The sequence below is a fragment of the Notothenia coriiceps genome, unplaced genomic scaffold (assembly GCF_000735185.1).
Source record: "Notothenia coriiceps isolate Sejong01 unplaced genomic scaffold, NC01 NC01_scaffold00027941, whole genome shotgun sequence".
Lineage (NCBI taxonomy): Eukaryota > Metazoa > Chordata > Actinopteri > Perciformes > Nototheniidae > Notothenia > Notothenia coriiceps.
In genome coordinates this window covers 91,615-113,263 of record NW_011360642.1, presented here as the reverse complement: position 1 = coordinate 113,263, position 21,649 = coordinate 91,615, and the positions used below count along the sequence as shown (strand labels likewise).

Here is a 21,649-nt window from a genome sequence, read left to right as displayed (position 1 = left end):
GCAATGTACATAGGAGAAATTAAGACACAAGAAATAAACAGTCCAAAATATTTCTGAAATATAAATAATAAATGTACATTGTTCCAGTGTTGGGTCAATATGGCTCTTATTTGACATTTTTCTTAAGCATCCGACCTTTCAAAATAGGGAGACAGAAAGTCGAACGTTATTCAAATGTTTCATACAATTCTATTAAGCATATTGAGAAATGGAATATATCTTTAAATGCATGTCTGTAATATACATAGTTGTTGGTGCACATACATTTGACATTTTTGTCATGTTCTGGTCATGTCTGTCCAGTGAAACAAGTGTTTGTGTTTCTGCTATTTGATAAAATACAAAGTGTGCTTATGGATATTAATTAGATTAAGTTATTGATCAATTAGTGGAAATGTCCACCTCATGCATAATGGATGGTGCGCCAACAAATCAGTAAAGCCCCTAACGATGCAACTAGAGTAATGTTTTAGAGTTGTTGTTTTTGTATCGATTCATTTAGAATACTTATAATACAAACTTTATTTCAGACACAGACAACGGTATATAATCTGATGTCTGTGTGAATAAAAAACTCTTTGCTAAATCCAGGAAGCATGTTTTCTTGAAATTAAAATAAATAAGATATACAGTATTAGTTCTCAGTGGGCTCCCAATGAAATGTTGTTATCATGGAAAATCTGGTGTTCGAAATCAAGTATAAAAAAATAAATCACTGTCTTTCAAACATTCAAGTCAATCACAGAAACTAACCTTGACATCAAGATAAACATTATGTCTCTGACTAAAACTTTAGCAAAAATGATCAAATCTGGTCCTTATAAGATTATATGTGCCAGAAGAGCAGAAGGATAACGGCAGGCAGCTGATACTGCTCTTTTTGATTGTTTTGCTAGTATCAAGCAAGATAACTTTGATATAAAACAATTGTTTCCCAGATAATTAAAACAATAATTATGGAAATGAATGTCAATTTGGAAACTTCTCCACTCTCTTGAAATCATCACACAAACACATTTATAAAAGTGTATGACTGACTAATGATGAGGTGCAAATGTCCAACTCTTTTCCTGCTACATTAGCCATCTGTAAGAGCCATTTCAGCCCTGTCTGTTTTGCTCAAATGTTTAGGTTATTGACACATGTTTAACAAGTTCTAAAACTATTTTATAGGTTGTTTATAGTTTATGTCATTTTTTTAACAGTGTATTATGCAGGTGTAGTTTTGTTGTTTTTCAAATGGATTTTAGTCTGGGAGACAAAATAAAACTTGGATTTTCGTTAAGTAAACTTTTGAAAGAACATCCATAACAGTCATCGGTTTGCAACTTATATATATCCATATTCCAATTACTTGTATATAGGCTATTCTCCAGTATTTCTATTATATTCTATTTTATTTACTTGCACTATTATCTGTTTCATTGTGTTGCACTGTTGGAAGAGCCTGTGACCTGAGATTTTCATTGTCAAAACTACACTGTAGCTATGTACAAAGGACAATACAAGCCTTGAATCTTGAAGTGGCCACTACACTATCTTATACAGAGTGACGCACAAAAAGCATAAACATTTGTATTTAAATATAAATGTATATATTTCTGTGAAGCCTAAACCTGTTATAATATAAAATGGGGCGAAATGAATTCTTGTTTAGAATAGGCTAGAATACATAATCAATAGGGCAATCTGACTCTGAGTGAGAAAATAAATCTGACAAATATTCCATAAAAGTTATTTTAATAGAATATTTTTCTCAAATGTCACACAAACATATAATAGGGGAACATATAGACAGTCACAAAAATGTATCACAAAGAAATGTGAAAATCACAAGTATGCAGCACAGTCTTTGGATAACAGGACACCTCAACAGTTCATCCAGTGTTTGGCAGAGTTCCGTGTGACATACACATACACAACCGGATTAGCTCAGTCCAGAAATAATTAAAACATCTGCCCATATGGCTATTCATTTTGCAAAAAGAAGCTTGTACATTGCTTTAGGCAGTGATTATGTTTTCATTTCTTTGGCTGTGTGCGTTTATAAGAATATGTATATATATTAAATGCATAATGCAATGTGTTCATTCAGTGTGGTACAAACATTAAAGTGCATTAAATAACCTGGAATCCAGACCATAGGGGTTTCAAACATTGGGGCAGTTGTTACTGTTGGAAAATGTTGGTTCCATTAATGAAGCAACACTATCCAATGGTGAATCAGCAGGGGGACATTCAACAGTAGAAATGCAGGAAAAGCTCAAACATGGTTCTGTTCATCGGCTGGAGCTTTCAACTACAAGGTGCGGTAACCATTGCCTTTTATTTCTGGAGTGGTCTCACCGATGTCTTTAGGGTAATGTATAATCGAGCCAACAACACCTGCAAGAAAAACAAAAAGCACAGAAAAAAGACATAAACATAATAAGCTTAGCACTCTCACTCGCTGTTTTAAATTATTAGACGTCATTCCTAGAACAATTCTTATCAGCATTCACTATGTTTTATTTCTGACGCTAGGATGGTCCCTATCTGACCTGACAACTTCAGTCATATTATGTATGAAATTCAGTAATAAAATGTATTCAGTAATAAAAGTGAAGTCACGGTGAATCAGGAGAACAAAAAAAATGTTTTTCCATACAAATGGTATCTGGCTTTAAGTTGATTTAATATGTAACCCCTCCCTTCATCCCAAGACTGTTATCATAAAAGTCTTCAGGAACTTAAGAGAAAATGGGAATGTTGTTTTCTTACCTCCAGGGTGCCTCAGACCTAAGCAGAGAGTGTGAGAAAGACAAAGCACATGACTATGCTTTATATTCCCCTGTGAGCATGAGACTCCATATCCAAATCATGTGACAACAATACAGCCATGATATGGAGAATTTTACGATGGTGAATAAAAAAAAAATTAAATAGCTGCCACTGTCTGCTAATGACATGCAGCACAACACTTCAAACTAGCTTATTGCTGATTTGGAAGGCTGCTTTTGAGCAAACATCTGTGATGAATGACACGGTAACTTTTGTAATAATTATTTAAATGTAAAACTCTTATTTACTCACCTTGTTTTTTAGAGAGGAGGATAGTGATCATGATTAGACCTGAAAACACTAGGACTGCCAAGATTGGAATGAGGAACTGAGTCAAAGGTCTCCCTGGAACTGGAAAAATAAAATAAAATAGATCTGTAAAAATGGTCACGGTAAACATTTGTGGGAAATTGTATGTAGAGATGGACTGTTGCAATCATAGGGACAAACTAATGTTTTGCTTTCGATTAACAACCTTTCTTTTTTTCCATCGTGTCATATGACTTACAGTTAAACACCATCAGCTGCCTCCACCAGTTAGGCGTTAAGGCTTTTTCTCTCCTGATTTTCAACTGTACTAATATTCAAAGCTACTAGACATAGTACATGTTAGTCTCACTACAGGTAGAATGGGTGCTGCATTACATTACAAAAAAGGTTGTCCTGATTATTCATGATACAGGCCTCTTATTGTCACAACTATTTATATTAATGCTACTATTTTCATACATACCTTTATAGTTAAAATTACTGCAGTAATACTTTAATACATCTAATCATTTGGGTCTTCTCAAATTCGTTTTAAAAATGTTTAACAGTGCAGCCCAAGAGCCTGTTTCCAGATATATCTAAAGACCAGATGGTAACAAAGAAACTAGGAGCATGTGGTGAATGGCAACTTTAAAATACCAGGTAGATCTCAATTTTAACAACCAGCTTTCTTCATAAAGGACCTTCAACTCTGGAACGCATTTCCAACAGAAATAAAAGTAATTCCACAAATAAAATCCTTAAAAATAATTGTCTAAAAGCATTTTCAATTTATAATTTTCCTGTAAATTGCCACGGTGTAATAGTGTATGTGCATATTTATTGTATTTAAATATTTGGAATGTATTGGGTTTTTTTTTAATACTGAATGCTGTTTATCTTGCTCTTAACTAATCTTAACATAAGAAAGCAAAAATTGGGACAAGAGTTGACAATTAGTCACAGCTAAAACTCTCTCTGTAGCATATCAGTGTCATGCTCTGTATTGTTAAATTGCATTGATCCTAACTTCTAAATTAAATTCTTAATCAAATACAAACATTGGTTAATTTTAAAAGCATACTCCGTGTGTAAAATTGCATTAATGCCTTGATGTTAGTTTCACATTTTTCCAAAAGCTAAAAAGAATATATACCAGACTGCTCCTGAGAAAGCATCAGTTCTTTCATCAGCTTGATGCATTCCTCCTGCAGGCGGGGACTCTCAATTTTTGTGCGCTGCTCTTCCTTCTCCCACAACACTTTGAAGGCCAGTGCTTCCGGTACGTGTGCTGTCCACGTGTCAGTGTGGTCCAGAGTCAGATACACCTTCCCATCGTAGAAGACACTGTCAGCCCAGAGCAGCTGAGACCCCTCCAGTATGCATTCTCGAGAACGGAGAACAGTGTGGTTACCTAAAGAGGAAGAAGAAGGCTGTTGACAAATGTTTGACTGACCATCCCTGTCCAAAATTTTACATGATGATTTTCTTACTCAGGATAGAAGTCTTGTTCACATTGATAAGAGTTGGAAGGAGTGCATCAACTGACATGGTTTGAATAATGCTGTCAACTTCCTGGCTTTTGTCTTTTAAAGAGACTCCATTGAGAAGGACTTGCTCTGCGACCTGCTGAGCCCCCACCACTCCCCACTGCTGGACCTGCACGATGACTGTGTCTAATGAGGGGAATATAAAATACATACATTAACACTCAAACATTGAAAATAAGGATAATCCAAATGTTATAGTAAGCTCTGGTAAGTCCCGGTAGGAAAGCTTTCATGTTCATTTAGAAGAAGTGCTGCGTAAATATTTAAGTTTGCATAGCATAAATAGAATATACCCGTGATACTTAAAGTAAAAGGGCTCATTCTAATAAAGACTCCTTTTCAAATTGTTAAAATGATCAATGTTTTTACAACAGGTCTTTACTTTGTAATTATGGTCTAAGTCTTACATTAAAATACATTTTAATTGGAATTATCATTATATTACTGAAATGTCATGTTTTTGTTAACACAGTCAGATAGTTACATTTAGCTGTGTCATTGCATGATGTTGTGAGGTGTTTTTAATGATCTGTTCCTCTAGGTTTGTAAATAGATCTGGGTGATACATCTAACTTTCTATTTGAAATAGTCCAATACGAAACCAAAACTATTGTGATCTCATAAATAACCATAAGGGGGAACTAACACTGTGTCAACAAAAACTGAGCTCAAGACAGGATTTATTGCAGGGCTCGTATTGACATTGTGTAGATGAATATGAGAGTCTAAGTCAGCTGTAAAATAACCTTGTGTCCGGTGACAAGTGGAGGAGTAAGTGTTCTCACTTTACTGATTCATCTTTCCAAATATAATGCATGAGTAGCAACAAATAGTGACGTTAGCTGCTTGCAAAGGCTAATTAAATGCATAAACAAGTTTTAACAATCGTGTGAATTCTTAACCAGGAGTAAAGCAATGCAAAGGTACAAGCTTCTTACCTACTGGAACAGGAAAACACAGTGATAACTCGCATGTAGATAGCACAAGAAGACCAAGGAAATGGCCAAGAAACTGCATTTCTAACGCGGATTGTTGTCCTGTTATTGTTAAACCGTAAAGGAAGGATAATAGAGGGAATAGAAAACAGCAAAAACTAAATACTTCAGACGGTCACGGACATCAACCCCAATCTGCTCCACTCCACTGTTTCGTTTTGAAAAGACTTTTCTTTAAATGGACCACCTTCTCTCCTCTGGTTGGTTAATGCAGCTACTGCGTAACTGGGAGGTGCTCTCTCGCAGATTCAGTTTAACAGGTTTTCCGTTTGTGCCTTAGAAAGTTAATTTAAGATAACAAATAAACAACCTCCTAAAGGTAACGGTAAAGGTGACCATCTAAGCCAACACAAACACTGAGAAGCAGTAGAAGTTAGTTAAACGATGGATTTATAAAGAGAGAATTTCACCCACTGGTCCATGCGTCAACATGCGTCAACAGCTCTACGCTAAATGTGTGCTAACAGTCCAGCCGTGAAGACATCTACGGGACAGTTTTGAGATTTCTTCAAATGCCGTTGCCATGGCAATAGAATGCTCACCATGAAACACGGTTTTCTCACAACTTCAGTTTAAATGCTCCAAACGGCCCAAAACTTCACAGGTTTGGTAACGATGCAGCCATCAACGCATCTAAGCGTATTATGGGATGTCATCAAATGCTGTTGGCATGGCGACAGATAATTCACCATCAAGTTAGTTCAAAAGTTTGCAGTTCAAATACTCTGCTGCTTTTCCAAGCCTTTTTACTTTCTTTTCTTCTCTCATCACACATTCAAGCCCCCAGTGTTCATGTATCATTTCAATCTAAATTCTTCACTTTCTTCTTACACATTACATTTCAGCATAGCAGTTTAGCGTCAGATTTTCAGCATAAAGCATTCCCACTAGCAATTTCTTCAGGAATTGCATTCTCTAGTTTCAATTGATGTTGACACCATCTCACAACACTCCTAAAATAACATTACTTTCTGAAGCGCAATTTAAAATGTATGCTGTTTAAAATCTCAAATTAGATCTATTGTCCATCTATATTTTGATTATTAATGAAAGCGTCCATTCAAAGAGTCATTCGAAGTCAATCAAATACTGAAGGGTGATAGCAGGAGACCCCATCTAGTCATTCAGAGAAAATCAGGACAATCTGATGTAGAATTTCAAAATAAAATACTTTTGAAATCTCATATATGGGCTATTGTCCTTCTGTTTTTATACAAGAATAAATAAAAAACTGTCAAATTATCAAAGACTTATTTCACTCCAGGGTGATAGCAGGACACCCCATCTAGTCACTCAGAGAGAATCTGGACAATCTGATGTACAGTTTCAAAAATAAAAGACCTTTGAAGTCTCATATATGAGCTATCTTCCTTCTGTTTGTATCCAACAGTTCAATTGTTCGAATTACATTAAACCAGAATTGTCCCCCTTTTTTCTTAAACAGTGAAGAAAATTGGATATGTTAATGATATATAGACCACAAAACTCAAAATGTCCCCGCTTTTCATTTTGAAAATCTGGTCACCTTAATATAATGGCAACAAGAAACCCTTCGCCACAGGTAAGGACATAGTCCTTGATTCAACATCTTATTTAAAGTATAAAACATGATCGTTTTTAAATACTTTTACTCTATAGTTATACATCTACAATGTGCATTGTAGCCTACTGATGCCAAGTGATAAGACCATTTTTACCCTTTTTCTTGAGTTCGATAGAGCAAGATTTTTGCGGCTAACATCTGATTCAATTTTATTGTTGTACTAATAAAGAACTTGATCAAATACACTTATGAAGGCAAACTGACAGTAATACAGTTTTGGCATACTTGAGTATTTTTTACTTATTGAATAACTCATTGATTGCTTGATTTTTCTCTATACAATGTGTCTTAAAGCTATAGTTAATTTGTAGTTATTGCCTGCACTTTATTCATAAAATGCTTACATATTAAAGCTTCAGGGAATAATTAAATATTATAATACATACTAAATGACCACAGCAATTTTCATTAAGATAACAATATTTCTTTTTTTGAATGCAGGACCATTGTTAGAGCTGATCAATGTGGCCATGCTTGAGGATTTCCTTTGCTCAATGTTGGCAATAGTGAAGAACTCAAACATCTCTGGACACGGAAAACTCAGGGTTAAAAAACTAAGAGTCTCTGGTAAACATACTTTGAAAGGCCCCTCCACTCTGTATCACGACAGACTGCGGTGTTTAGGCAGTATGGCATGTCTTAAAGTCTATGATATTCAGTTGTTAGTTTACTGACTTTACCTGTTTGTACATCATCATTATACATGCAGACTTCTGCTTTGTCAATGATTCTGTGACATGCAGCTTCCAAAAACACTTAGACTGTTTTCTAGTAAAGCGTGATCCTGCATGTTGTCAGTTATTGTCCATTTTACAAAGTAAATCATTAAAACATATTATTTTTCTGCTTTTACACTTTGTTGAATGTTTTCTTCATCTCAGTCTCCCAGTTTAATATTGCATTTGGATTGTTTTTTAATTCTGGGTTCCTTTTTCAATCGTATCTGTAGCCTCGGATAAAAAGGTTTGTTATCAGAAACAAATGACGTAGGAGCAATACTAATGATTAGATGTGTAGAGCTACAGCGTCTTCTGTACATTATCTTATGGTATGTAATGTATACAGGATAATTAGGTGTAATGCCTCAATATCTTGCAGGCAGATTCCTAAAATGGAAGGTCTGCAAGGGATATGGAAGTGATTGTATAAACAGTCTGCTGTGAAAGTGCAGGGGAATTCACAGAGAGAGGATTTATGAGTCTATGCTTTGTGTAACCCAATATGGCCGGCCTTGCAGTGATGTATTATCATACAAGCTTGTGATCCTGCTCACTTTAATTAATGTTTTTCTTAAATTAAAATATGATAATAAGTGTAGGCCTACACTACAAACCAATCTGTGTATCTCCGTCCAATTGTTTTTCTTTATTAAACACGTAAACGGAAGAGCGTCTGAGAGGCGTTTTTGCTTTTTACCTTACTAAATAGAGGCAAAGTCCTTCCCCTTCCGGGGGGACTCATGGGCCGAAATATTATCTTTTGATCCCGTTTGAATTGTGCCACGAATTACACATATGATGTTTGTCAATCTTAAATAATAATTTCCATGTCAAAAAAGTCACAGTTTGTCGTAAAACTGTTGAAATATAAATGTATAACTTTTCCGAAATAAGGTCCCATGGAGCTCAACCGGAAGGGGAGGGACTTCGCCTCTCTATAGAGTGGCGAAGTCACGCCCATCTACTCCATGGGACCTTATATCGGAAAAATTATGTATTGAAGTCAATGAAGAGAGAAAACTTATCTTTCGATCCCGTTTGAATTGTGCCATGAATTACACATATGATGTTTTTCAATCTTAAAAAATCATTTCCATGTAAAAAAAGTCACAGTTTGTCGTAAAACATGTTGGAATATAAAACTATGAAAAATACTCAACTAGAAAGACTACAAATCCCGGAGTCGCGTAAGTGATGTCATAACTGATGTCACAATTGTTTTCCTCCACCAAATAAGAGATAGCTAAGATAAGATAACTTTAACAAGGTGCCTGAGTGCTTAGTACCAGGTTATTATCATACCAGCAATGGGTCTTGCTCGTTCTTTCGCTTCCCGTCTGATGAAAGGACCAGGAGTGGCTGGATCAAGTTAGCTACCTAGCTAGTAGCAAGCACGTTAGCATTACAGTCTTAGCCTTGTCATTTGTATCAGCCTTAACATGAAGTAAAATGAAGTAACCCAAAATGTTAAACAGTAAGAGTAGTCATATTTCGTGAACCCTTTGAAGAGTACTGTCACACCGATGTGATCATTCTATAATACACCATTTAAGCCCGGGGGAGAAATGCTAACGCTAACGCCACATTAGCATCGGCGATCTTTTCTACTTCATGCTATCTGCACAAATGGTTGACATTAAACATTAAAAAGATCAGGCAGTTCAGAGAGAATCAAAGGAAGGCAGGCAGGTAGGCAACTTTGCATGACATTCTTCTGTTGCGTATTTTTCACAGTCTTATATTTCAACAGTTTTACGACAAACTGTGACTTTTTGACATGGAAATTATTTGTTCAAATTGACAAACATCATAAATGGTAAATGGACTGTACTTATATAGCGCTTTATCCAGTCTTTAAGACCCCTCAAAGCGCTTTTACATACTACATGTCATTCACCCNCGATGCTGATGAAACATTTGTCGATGGTCATTCAGCAGACTGACATCTGCACGCAGGCACGAACCATCGCCGACCCACCCATTATGATTGAGTCTGAGATTTTGAATGTCATTTAAAACAATGATGATTACTCCTGTGCTGATTCATGGTTCCTTCATGATGTACACGTACATTGTAGTGATCTCAGACTCAATCATAATGGGTGGGTCGGCGATGGTTCGTGCCTGCGTGCAGATGTCAGTCTGCTGAATGACCATCGACAAATGTTTCATCAGCATCGTGTTTGTGTCATCTCAGTTTCCGACAAGTGATTTCTCCTCATCCAAAGAGTTGTCACTCAAGAGCATAAATGGCATTGAATTAAGTTTGTGTCACTCCACCTCTTCTGCATACTTTCACACTGCTTACACTGGTGCGGTAGACACCTCCAGTGTTGTAACTGTAAAGTGTGATGGTGTTCAGGTTGAATGTGAGGTATTTTGCACTCCTGAGATTAAACGTTCAATGCTTTGATTTGGTGTTTGTTTCAGAGAATTAACCTGAATGAATATTTTGAGGTGAAAACCTCATTTGAAACGAAAATCTGTGCTCAGCTGGCTGGGTCTCGTGAGTTTTCCGAGTGTGAAAAGGCCTGCTATCACATGATGAAGCTAAGGTGTTTCAACAGCAATCACTTCTTTGATTTACACTATTGCTGCTGCGCTTCCACACATCGTTGACCAAGAAATGTTGGGTCTCATTTTGGCCAAAGAACTTAAGGACACAGGAATAGTATGAACTGTATGCATATATTTTGGTGAACTTGATTCCTTTTTTAAATCTGTATAAAGTTGTATCTATGATTTTTATTTTCTATATTGAATGTGACTTGAAGCCACTGCAGTATAAAGACCACGGCTCTCCAGGACGATTGTGTGGTATGCTTGATGATTGTAACTTTCAGTGTTAATTTATAAATGTGTGTCTGAATGTTTTTTCTAAAAAGCTATAATAAACTTAACAAATCTAAACACTTTTGCTTATTCTTTGATGCTACTACCCACTGATTTGACACAGGGGTTTAAAGGTGGGTTCTTGTTGCATGTCAGTCATAGCACAACATTTCCCCCCCTCGTTTACTGAAGGCTATAAAATGCTCCAAAAAAGTCCAAGAAGCGATCAAGAGGATTAAAAACATTAAGTTATTAAAATAAATGAAGACAAAGTCAAATGAAATAAGTCAAATCACTTTTCTTTTTAATGCAACCCGTGTGAGAACATCTATATTTATGAACTGTCCACTGACAGACATAAACCAAACAAACACATAAATGACACTCTTTACCATAACCACAATAACACTGATAAGAATAACTGACCTTTTACACACAAAACCCTTTTCATTCACTCCAGCAGGACAGCACTTACTTTACCTTTCAATTGTAACTTAGTGTAATGAAAGTTCAAGACATGAGAACACAGCACAACATTAGTTCAGAGCTTTATAAGCTGACCAGCTCCAAGAATAAATATCCAGACAATATATATATATAAATATACCGTAAGCACCCGTACTTAGCCAAGGCCATTAAGTGCAAATAATAATACATTTCTTTTTTAATAAATTGTCCCAGTGGAGTTATATACCTGTAGTTTCTGGTTTAACTCTATTTCAGTAATCTACAAGTGATGGTAATGTACTGAGATATACAGCAGAATGCCAGCAAATGCAGGGAAGAAGAAGACAGGTTGCTCTTTACCATGGCTGTAAATAATGGAGTATTTGAAATAGCTTGTTCTATGAGGAAGGAAATGTGTTAAATGTGTGTTAAACCTCATGAACACACACACACGGTGTTTGAAACTGAATGTAATCATAATGTGTGTTTGTTCATAAGAAAACTCCACAGGGCTTTTTACATTTTTGAATATATCTCTACACGTTTTTCACTGTAATGCAATAATACACACCCTACCCCAAGCTGTTTTAAATGATTCATTGACTTAACAGTGATTTTTTATCATTTCAGCAACCTTTGTCTTTCCTTACCAAAATACTGCTATTATAAGAAGCCCAGCAGCCTGTTGGGTTATGATGACCGACGGTAGGTGATGTGCAAGTGCTGCATCAGAGGCTGGTTGTCTGTTGCCATGGAAACGCTCTGCTCCAGCCTCCCATCTGATCGGAGCTGAATCACTCGAGAAATCTGAAGAGTGCGGGCAAGGACATCAGCACAAAAGGAAGCATAAATAATTTATTGAATAAAACAAGTTATGTTTTGTTGATGCTTTTTGGACTGTGTGTGGGCAGTAGTTAATATGAATTATTAATGATGCAGGATCAGAGAACCGGTTTTACCTTCTGCACATGCGGCTCTCTGGCGAAGGAGGTCCGGGCCACCGCCTGGCTCTGAAGGTTCAGCTGCTGCCCGGTCAGATCCCCCTCCTCAATCTCCACCAGACCTGCACATAAAGACACACTGGTCTCAAAACATGTCTGAAGTCACAGGAAGTTAGCGCTTACAAATTCACTATATGCACAATTTTAAGTTTAGTTTATGAGAAAAATGTATCTCTCTGTCATGTCTGGAATATATCTCTTCACTAATGCATCTCTTATATTTATATATTCAATTTAACCTTACAATTACCTCAGATAACACTACATATCAGGCCTTTGCACATCTGAGTGATTACCACATATAACAGAAATACAAGTACATACAAAACAAGGGTACATCCAGCAACATGAATGTAACCACCTGAGTTCTGTGCAATAATGAACGCCACTCTGTTAGTTCCCGGCTGCATTCGAATGAAACCACACTCCCTGTGCATGGGCCTTTTGGTCTCTGCATGGAAGGCGTTAAACCTGTCAAACAAAATAAGAACGAGAAATGAATAAAACATAAAGTCTGTTAACAGGATGCACATTTCCTAAGGTAAGATGTAAACAAAGAGTTGAGAAAATAAACCACAAAATGTTTCAGCTTAGTGTTACATTTCTAAATTCTCCCAGAGTTACCTACGTGAAGTTGATGACTGGTTGTCCCACATGGCTGAAGTTCAGTGTCTCTGTGTAGTGGAAAGGTTTTATGGTGGGAAAATTGCCCTCACCAGGTTCATCCGACTCCCAGGTACCCAGAAGCCAGTCGAGGGCGAGGAGGGCTTGGTTTAACTCCACTGATGGTAAAAAACATCATAATCAGGAAATAATATCATCAAACGCTCCATTATCATGAAAACAGAGAACAAATTCAATCAATATCAGGTGGTGATGGGTGATGCCACAAATAAGAATACACTAATATACTGTAACTCAGCATGTCATTCATTTTGAATGAACTTTTAATCAAACAAACACAATGTTATACAATTGGGAGTAAAAAAACAGACCAGAGTAACACCTTTAAAACACCAAGATAACAAATCAAAATACTCTTAATAATTTCTCCTTAAAGCGTTTATTTTTCCATTAATTCTATTTTTTCTTTTGTTTAAATGTATCTAATTGTCTTCTGATCAAAGTGTAGGCTATCTCTCCTTGTCATTCACTTTTATGTAAAGCATAAAACAACTGTTGCATTTTATGTTGGAAATGTAGAATAGAAACGAGAACTCTTGCTATAGTTATAACAATATTGCCTGGACTGCATCCTATTCAGGTAGGTTTTTAATATTATTTAAATGGTTTAATCCCAATGTCTTTGATTTACACATTTTGCTGACAATGTCACCAGAATCTGAACAGTATTGAACAGTAAAATTGTTAAGTTAACCTTTATGGCAGAGCTTTTAAGTAACTGGAGAATGTGAAATAAAAGAGCCCCCTAAACGTATATTCCTGCAACAGGGAGGGAAGAAAATGTGAATTAGATGCAAGGAAGAGTCCTAATAAAAATGCACTGTATACACTGTGCTGCAGCTCTCCCATTCTAACGGTAGGTGGCGATGGAGCGAAGGACATTTGGCAGAAACCAGAAGAAGACTCTTCAGTAAATTCAGAGGAAGGTGGATGTTTTGTTCAAAACTCATATCAATAATATAAGTAACACTTTGCAAATAACACGCATTTATCACAGCAAAATTTGGCAACGTTTTGATTCGCAGACCACAACATAACCCATTTAAAAGTCAGAGTACTAAAACAACGTCTCCACCTATCCCTGGTTGGTTTACTGTCACGGAAGTAAGCTACTTTCGGTTGTTAAAGCTCACTGATATCCTAATTTCAAAGATAAGCTTGATTTAAAAACTCACAAACCTCAGGACAAATGTAACGTTTGCACTTTGATAATTTTTTGTAAATTATTGCTCTAAAAAGCTGCCGAATTATTTTTTAGTAACCTTACTGCAAGGTATCATTTGATCCCTGCGACATTGCAGCATGAACCTACATTTGACATTGATTCTAATATGTGTATAATATAATATTATAAATGTTAACCGTTGTCCTACCTGTCTGATTTGCAGGACACGCCATTTTATAATCCAAATTGCAGTCAATAGACTCTAAAGCGAGTATAAATCAGGAAGAAGCACTAACACAGCTGCTCTATTATGTCACGTAATAAACTGCGACAGTGTTGTTAATCAATTTTATATACGGCTATCACAGAAGGGAATCCTGGGTAATGTAGTTCTGATTCATATTAAGCACATGTATAGACTTTTGACCATGCTTTTGACATTAGTACTGTTATCACACATTAAGGCAGGAAAATGAGTGTTTGATAAATTAAAGCACACTTTATTGACAGCTTTCAGTGCACTGAGAGTGGAACATAAATGAAAACATCTACTCCTTTATTTCTAAACTAGTGTACTTACGAAAGGCCCATTGCCTTAGGTTTCATACAATCTCTACCGTCAAAAGCACAGACACATGCAGAACCGATGCGCTGTTCCAGGTTTCTAGCGTTTTCGGGACACTTAATGTTTTATTCCTCAATGAATGAGTACAGGTTGAATGGAGAACGTTCTCTTAATTAAGCCTTGCTCTTTTGCAGTTCTTCAGAGCGTCTGCCAGGGCACGCAGTGCCATGTCAGCATTGGTCTTCTCGCAGTTGTATCCCATCAATCCAATCCTCATCACCTAATGAAACGAGAGGTGGGAAATGCATTAAAAATGACTCAGCAGCATGACTCAGAAAGCTGTAAAGGCTACAAACTGACAACATTGCTCTTGCTATAACTGATGTGGTTTGATCTTAATGTTTACTTGATTAGAATATTCTTAATGAGACTATTTCCCTGGTTATGTTTATTTGGGGAGACATTGTTATCTTTTTAGAGCAACCTGATGCAAAGATGCTGAGATTATTGTTCACATCTACAATCTACAGGTCAGCTGATAATGACTACAATGTCAAAGGCATACATGTGTCTGTCAACTGTACAGGGTTATCATATTGACAGCAAGCACCCACCATGTCCATTGAAGGACCCAGGCCCCCAGTCATCTCCATCTGGTGGTGTTTCATGATGTAGGCCAGCAGCTCCCTCCAGTTGTAGCCTTCAGGGATGGCGATGGTGGTGACAGAGGGAAGCCTCAGGTCCTGCAGGATACAACATAACTGTCGGTTGTAGTGCAGTGATATACAGAGCTCCAAACTGATACTTTTTTCGTATATTCTTTAGCGTTTTATATCTAGCGTGTCGTTTTGTTGTTGTCTGTATCACCATATCAGGGATGAAGAGCTTGAGGCCCAGGTCCTCCAATCCCCTGTAAAGGTAGGCTGCCACCTCCTTGTGCTTCTTCCAGGACTCCTCCAGCCCCTAGAGGGAGACAAAGATCAATGGAGGTACCAGGAGGTACGTGAGAATCAGACCAGAAGTTAGAGACACTGCCATTACAAGGCCAAACTACTGCTGCAGTAATAGAGGTTGTGTGCTTTTTCTAGCTAAATGAAAACACAACTTCTATATCACATTTTACAATATATTAAAAAAGGCAGGATTTGATAAATACTACCTTTTATTCTACTCCTTTTTTCAGACATGAAGAATCTCCTTTTTTATTGATAGTTTGCTCTATGCTTTTGCTAGGTATTATAGTTTTATTATTTCACTTATAGTTTTATTTTTTTAATAAAAATAAATAAAGAGCATGGTTTGCCCCTATCACAGCCCGGAATTTGTATCTGTAACAAACTGGCTTAAGACAAATACAGTGTAGGCCTACGTAAATACATTTTAGATCACATAAACAAAGATACTAATATGTATTTAATTTCCCTTTACCTTCTCAGCAACAATGGCCAGACTCTCTCTCAGGGCAAAGAATCCAGACACTGGACCGGTGTGGTGGTATCTAAAACCCAGAGCCAACCAAAAAACGTTTCATAATAATACTTTAAGTTAAAATATGGTTTTAGGTGACATGAAACCGTTGTGGACTTACAGTCTGGCTGGTTGGCCATCACAACCCCAGTAGTTGGACAGACATGTCATGTCGAAGAGGTAGGATACTGGTTTTGTTTTCCTGTTAAACATCTTGTGGCTTTGAGGGGTAACAGGGAGACAAATAGATACATGAATGGTCTAACTCTAATAATCCTTGCAGTGGCAGAAATGTATCTCTCAAATGGACAGATGCATACAGAAAGCCCCCCCTCACCATGCTCTGTCATTAAAGGAGATGGGTGCTGTGCCAGGAGGCGCGTTCAGAGCCTTCTGAGAACCAGTGTACAGGATGTCAATATCTGGAAGCACAAGAGGCAGATTACATCACGCACAAGCACATTGTAGCAGCTGACAGAATGTGATCTGATGTTATTCATTGTTTTATTTATTTTATAGTCTTACTTTGCTTGTCCATAAAAATTGGTGCTGCACCAAGAGATGCGACTGTGTCAACCAGGAAGAGGCAGTTATGTCTGGGGGAGAGAGGACAGTATAGGGGAAATATTATATTTGATGTCGTCATTTTATGGAAGTGTATGTTCAGGCAGATGCATTCGGAGGCTTACTTTCTGCAAATGTCTCCAATGCCGTCTACTGGGTGACAGAGGCCAGCGGAGGACTCTCCATGTGTGAGGAAAAACAGGACGGGCTTGTGTTTTTCTACAGCCTACAGAAAGATGTAGAAGTGAGTTTAATCGCATGTGTTCTTGTTACTTGTACAAGTCACATACAAGTTCTGGTTGAGGTAGACATTTGTGTAGTGGTTTATTCTAGCTTTAGTAAATGATAGTGCCTACCTGTTCAATTTCCTTATTGCTGAAATATCCTCCAGGTGCTTTTACCATTCTATGTACATTGGCACCTAAAAGTGTAAAAACAAATGTCATCATCTGTAATGGATAGAATGAAAGAAAGGTGAAAGAAGTAATCAGATAATCAGAACATGGATATTATTAGATTAAAGTACTTTAAAACCTAACTTAATCACAGTACTTGAGTAAATGTACTTTGTTACTTTCCACCAATAGAAAGAGAGATAGGTAGAGGAATGCATGGTATAATGCTAGAGTGCACAATCCGTGTAAACGTATGTGTGTCTTCTTTGGAGACCCAATTGACGCGTGCGTAAAACCTTGCGTAAAGACGTACCCATTCTTTCTGCAATTTCTGCGACGCGCTCTCCCCAGATACCGTTGACGCCAACGAGCACGCTCTCCCCCGGCTCCACCGTGTTGAACACTGCACACTCCATGGCCGCGTGCCCGGAGCCACTCATAGCTATAGTCATGTTGTTCTCTGTCTGAAAGATGTACTGGATCCCTCGCTTGATGTCATTCATGATCTGGCGGAGACAATACAAAGTTTGAAATCTCGTTTAGCATTTAATTAGTCAGTTATTGTTACCAATCACTTGAAGTTATTTCAGTGCAATTGCCATTGATTTGGGATAATATGCAAATATTTATTTGATAACTTTTATAATAAAATCTGAAGAATGTATTTTAACATATGTGTTGCACCACAACAAACCTTCAACTTTAATGTATTCTAAGAAAACTAATATTTCCGTGGTTAAGAAAATATTTCGCAAGTTGTCCTTTACCCTAATTAATGAGCAAGTGTGCACAATTTTAAAATGTAACAATACTAAATGAATTCTGTATACTATTGAGATGTTCAAACAAAGCCTTTACCTCATACATTTCTGGATGCAGGTGACCGATAATCGGCCTGCCCTGTGCGGCTAAAATACGTGGAGGAACGTTTGATGGTCCAGGTCCGAACAGGTAACGCAGTGGAGTCTCCAGCGGCCTGAGCATGCATGCCGGCGGTGGGATGGAAACGGAGGACATGGAGCGATCTAGTCTGAGCAGCAGAGGCGCGCTCCTGGCGGCCAACGGACCGTCGAGGGCCGCTGCTGCCTGCTGAGCGAGCAGCGCGCTCCGGCTGAACAAAGCCCGCTGCATGACTGCTGCTGGTTCCTGAGAGCCTACCCCGAGTGACTGAGGAAATGAACCTGACCAGGAGTTTTAGGTACATATTTAAAACAAACAGGTCTTTGACCTGTTGGCCAAGGGGCGGTGTGCCTCCCCTCACAGCTAACCCTGCCCTTTAGTTCAGGCTGGGAGACACATAAACAAAATACAAAATTATGTTAAGAAATATGTTTTTATCCAGCCAAGTGTCAAGCGTCCACATTTAAAATGTATTCAAGACAAATTAAATTATTTCATAATTTTGTACATGACATCGTTTTATTGGTTTAGTTTTGGTTAATTAAAACATATTTAAAATACAGGTAATCATAAATATTGGAGATATGTGAAATGGGGAACCGGTAAGACTTTTGAAGTAAGAGAAAAGAAAGTGGGCTAGAATATTTAATATAAGAAACACATTGTGTTCATTGGAAAATTGCAAGTAATAAACACTGAGATTTACAAACTAAACACCAGACTAACCCAAGAGAAGACAAAGACCATAGAAAGAAACTTTAACCAAACTAATTGGTATCTAAACATTTATTCCATCAGTATAAATATTTATTGGATTTTTAGAGTATAAAGTGACTACTTTAAGGTCATACATAGGAAATAGTTCAAAATGTAAGAAAAGTGTTGCCAATGTGAACACTCTCAGTGCGTGTTGGCATTCTTTCTTACAGTTTTGATCCACCACAACTGTTTTTGTGACTTATTGAACTTAATCTCCATGACTGTTGAACATTTGTGGAAAGTTAGGACATTCAAACAGAACTGGTTCAGGTCAGATGCAGGTGGTTTGTTGATTCTGTCTGAGCCAGCGCTGCTTTTGTCAAGAGGAGTCTCCTCTCAGAGAGCCAATCACACACACACACACACACACACACACACACACACACACACACACACACACACTCAAACAGACACAAAGTTATTATCTATCGTGCAAATCATCATACATAATGTTTAATGTTCTTTGTGAGGTAAGATTTAAAAGCATTCCCATTGACTTTGTTATTTATTCTCGTTCAAATTAGAGGTTTTATTTTTCACACACAAAATAAAATGTCACACAAGGGCCTGAAACGTTTTTTACCCACACAGCTATCTTTATTCACCTGTTTCGGGTGTCAGGTCATCAACGGATCAACGGGCATCAGAATGAATCTCATGTTCAATTTTTTTGATGAATCATAATACATTTTCCAACACAAACAGGATTTGGTGGAATATGCAGAGTGCATACAGTAAAATCAGATTTCTTTGTTAACCTCTGACCACTTCTGAGTGATCGAAGTGTGTTGTGTCTGAGCTGCTCTGCTGGGATTATGTAACACTTTTACATCATTTTAGTGCCAGGTGTATACAGAGATGAGTAACCGGAATGGGGAGTATTATTAATGGTATAGGATTGTTGTTGTGGCTAATTCTCCACAAAACATAGCTGGTAAGAGTATTCACAGTTTTGATCTCAAATTGACAGCAAACAGCAATTACTTTAACATTATGTAAACTACAATGTCATCCAGTTCTTCTTCAGTTGTTCAATCATTGAAATCATGTTTTAGTGAATGTTAAAGATTGAAAGAGGGATTAAACTGACACAGACAAACCATTGAGGTGAAACATTTCCACTAACAAAGAAAACAAAAGCTAAGTTTTGCTCCAGAAACTTAAGAGATCATATTTATTATTTTTAATTTAATTTTATTAGTCAATGTATTGAACATGTCAGAAACAAAAACATACATATAATATATATATATTCTCTTTTTTTCCTTTTTTTTTCTCACTCAAATGAACAATTATAACAAAGTACAAACAAATAATAATAAAAAAAACAAAACAAAAAAAACAATAATAATTCTCAGATAGTCTCTGTCATGTTCAACAGGGGCAAGAAGAAGCTTAAAAAAACTTTTCTGTTCCTACCCCCTCTAGCATATATTTTTCTTATAAATAAAATATTAGGTGATCGTCATCAGCGACATGTTTGTCTTGTTAATTTGTTTGCTTTTTGTTTGTTTGCAAAACAATCAGAAAGAAATTCCTTTTACAATTACAAGAAATAACAACAAATGGTATTTTACAGGTCCTGTTCATAACCATTAATGATTTGGCTCCTAAATAATACTTTCAGTTTAGATAGACTTGTACAATATTTCAGTGCATCATTACAGTTATTCCACAGACTAACACCTTTTGATGAGATGCAATGAAGTTTGGCATTTGTTCGTACGGGTGGCTTTTTGAAAATCAGTTTCCTCTCAACATGTGCATGCTTTCTATTATTGTCAGTAACTGAGTATAATCTCGTGTAACTGTAACTGTTGTTGTGTCACAGCCAGCAGGGGCCCCTCTCTGGGTCTGACTGGGTAAATAATTATACCTCTGGCAAATAGATTTGGACACAATGTTTTCCTCATATTGGCCTTTGCACTGAACGTAACACTCAAAATCTACCCAAACAGAGCAGGAGGAGGAGCTGGGAGGGACACGGAAAGAGGAAGAGAAAGATAAAGACATGCATGCTGTACAAGTTCATCCACAGGGGGCGTTATGAAACTGTCATGAATGACGCCATGACTCTCAGTTTATGTACAAGGCCATGGCCAGTTCATCCAAGTTTAAAAGACAGAACAGTGTTCTTATCTTCATTTCTAATCCTAATTTTTTACAATGTAAATACAAATAACTGTGGATGAACGAAGACCTTAACCCCACGTTTCCACAGATATATTGGTTTCTTATTCAATACTAAATCCTGGTAGGACATAATCAGAAATATGTTTTACTTAACCAGTTATTCTAAAATGTGCACATATTCTCATTAAAGATGCTTGAGAAATGGGCTCTTCGTGTAACAAAATAGGCCTATGCTGTATTATGAAAATAATTGTCAAAAAGAAAAAGTACTTTACCACTTACTCCCTTGTTCCATAGCCTATGACTGGCACATTCAGTTTAAAAAACTTATGCCAAACTTTAATTTAAAATGCTTAATTGATTTTGATCCTCTTCACAATGCATTTGCTGAGTCAGGTTGAGTCTGAGAGGTGAAAGCATGCACGCATTATCTCTGGTGCTGCTGTTGGTTTAAAAAGTGCAACATGGTGCAGATGCAGACTTATAATTGTACCTTGCTCAACTGTATTGAATCCTTCAGCAGCACATGCATTAACCAGGCTTTCCAGTTCATTATACATACAGTATATTGAGAACGTTTTTATTGAGGCCTATATGTTCATGTATCATCCTCTTATACAATTGTATTCCTAAAGAAATGACAAAACACATTGTGCTGTTGACAGTTATACAAACTGACTCCAAGCGGCTCTAAATGACCTTGAAGCAGGCCGCTGTGGCTGTAAATGCTTTGGCTAACTTGTTGTATGACTGTGATGTGATTTTATGTTTTAAAATGGTCTGTAACTGTGCTGTTACCTA

The 21,649-nt window shown here is 37.0% G+C and overlaps 3 protein-coding genes across 4 annotated transcripts; all 3 read right to left on the bottom strand.

Moving 5' to 3' along the window:
- Window positions 1–1,721: 1,721 nt before the first annotated feature.
- LOC104957882 (uncharacterized) lies at window positions 1,722–5,860 on the bottom strand. 2 transcript variants are annotated; one of them, XM_010785560.1, is made up of 6 exons: window positions 5,558–5,856; window positions 4,563–4,745; window positions 4,226–4,483; window positions 3,073–3,171; window positions 2,761–2,778; window positions 1,722–2,385 (listed from the first exon to the last, which is right to left on the bottom strand). In XM_010785560.1, exons 1-6 carry the CDS (start codon window positions 5,634–5,636, stop codon window positions 2,300–2,302), a joined length of 723 nt encoding a protein of 240 aa, XP_010783862.1. In that variant the 5' UTR covers window positions 5,637–5,856; the 3' UTR covers window positions 1,722–2,299. The 2 variants fall into 2 exon arrangements, with proteins under 2 accessions (XP_010783862.1, XP_010783863.1); XM_010785561.1 differs by lacking the exon at window positions 1,722–2,385 and having other exon boundaries at window positions 2,761–2,813; window positions 5,558–5,860.
- A 5,629-nt stretch (window positions 5,861–11,489) lies between these two features.
- On the bottom strand, window positions 11,490–14,385 carry thap4 (THAP domain containing 4). Its single transcript, XM_010785558.1, has 5 exons — window positions 14,274–14,385; window positions 12,845–12,998; window positions 12,578–12,687; window positions 12,175–12,278; window positions 11,490–12,022 (listed from the first exon to the last, which is right to left on the bottom strand). The coding sequence occupies exons 1-5, from the start codon at window positions 14,296–14,298 to the stop codon at window positions 11,906–11,908; spliced, it is 510 nt and encodes a 169-aa protein (XP_010783860.1). The 5' UTR covers window positions 14,299–14,385; the 3' UTR covers window positions 11,490–11,905.
- Window positions 14,386–14,544: 159 nt separating this feature from the next.
- On the bottom strand, window positions 14,545–18,235 carry agxtb (alanine--glyoxylate and serine--pyruvate aminotransferase b). The gene is made up of 11 exons (XM_010785559.1): window positions 17,915–18,235; window positions 17,370–17,562; window positions 17,018–17,082; window positions 16,787–16,887; window positions 16,623–16,693; window positions 16,435–16,519; window positions 16,219–16,317; window positions 16,059–16,128; window positions 15,498–15,593; window positions 15,245–15,373; window positions 14,545–14,910 (listed from the first exon to the last, which is right to left on the bottom strand). Exons 1-11 carry the CDS (start codon window positions 18,185–18,187, stop codon window positions 14,800–14,802), a joined length of 1,293 nt encoding a protein of 430 aa, XP_010783861.1. The 5' UTR covers window positions 18,188–18,235; the 3' UTR covers window positions 14,545–14,799.
- Between the last annotated feature and the right edge of the window lie 3,414 nt (window positions 18,236–21,649).

What these genes read in the sequence shown, in the direction of transcription:
- LOC104957882 (XM_010785560.1), bottom strand. Translation starts at nt 5,636, where the DNA reads ATGCAGTTTCTTGGCCATTTCCTTGGTCTTCTTGTGCTATCTACATGC. An exon ending in GTGTTTTCCTGTTCCAGTAG is followed by an intron (nt 4,746 to 5,557) that starts GTAAGAAGCTTG and finishes TCCCCTCATTAG; the next exon opens with ACACAGTCATCGTGCAGGTC. An exon ending in GCTTTCTCAGGAGCAGTCTG is followed by an intron (nt 3,172 to 4,225) that starts GTATATATTCTT and finishes TTATTTTTCCAG; the next exon opens with TTCCAGGGAGACCTTTGACT.
- thap4 (XM_010785558.1), bottom strand. Translation starts at nt 14,298, where the DNA reads ATGGCGTGTCCTGCAAATCAGACAG. An exon ending in CAACCAGTCATCAACTTCAC is followed by an intron (nt 12,688 to 12,844) that starts GTAGGTAACTCT and finishes TTTGTTTGACAG; the next exon opens with GTTTAACGCCTTCCATGCAG. An exon ending in GAGAGCCGCATGTGCAGAAG is followed by an intron (nt 12,023 to 12,174) that starts GTAAAACCGGTT and finishes CGCACTCTTCAG; the next exon opens with ATTTCTCGAGTGATTCAGCT.
- agxtb (XM_010785559.1), bottom strand. Translation starts at nt 18,187, where the DNA reads ATGCAGCGGGCTTTGTTCAGCCGGAGCGCGCTGCTCGCTCAGCAGGCA. An exon ending in AGAAATTGCAGAAAGAATGG is followed by an intron (nt 17,083 to 17,369) that starts GTACGTCTTTAC and finishes TTACACTTTTAG; the next exon opens with GTGCCAATGTACATAGAATG. An exon ending in GATGGCCAACCAGCCAGACT is followed by an intron (nt 16,129 to 16,218) that starts GTAAGTCCACAA and finishes TCTGGGTTTTAG; the next exon opens with ATACCACCACACCGGTCCAG.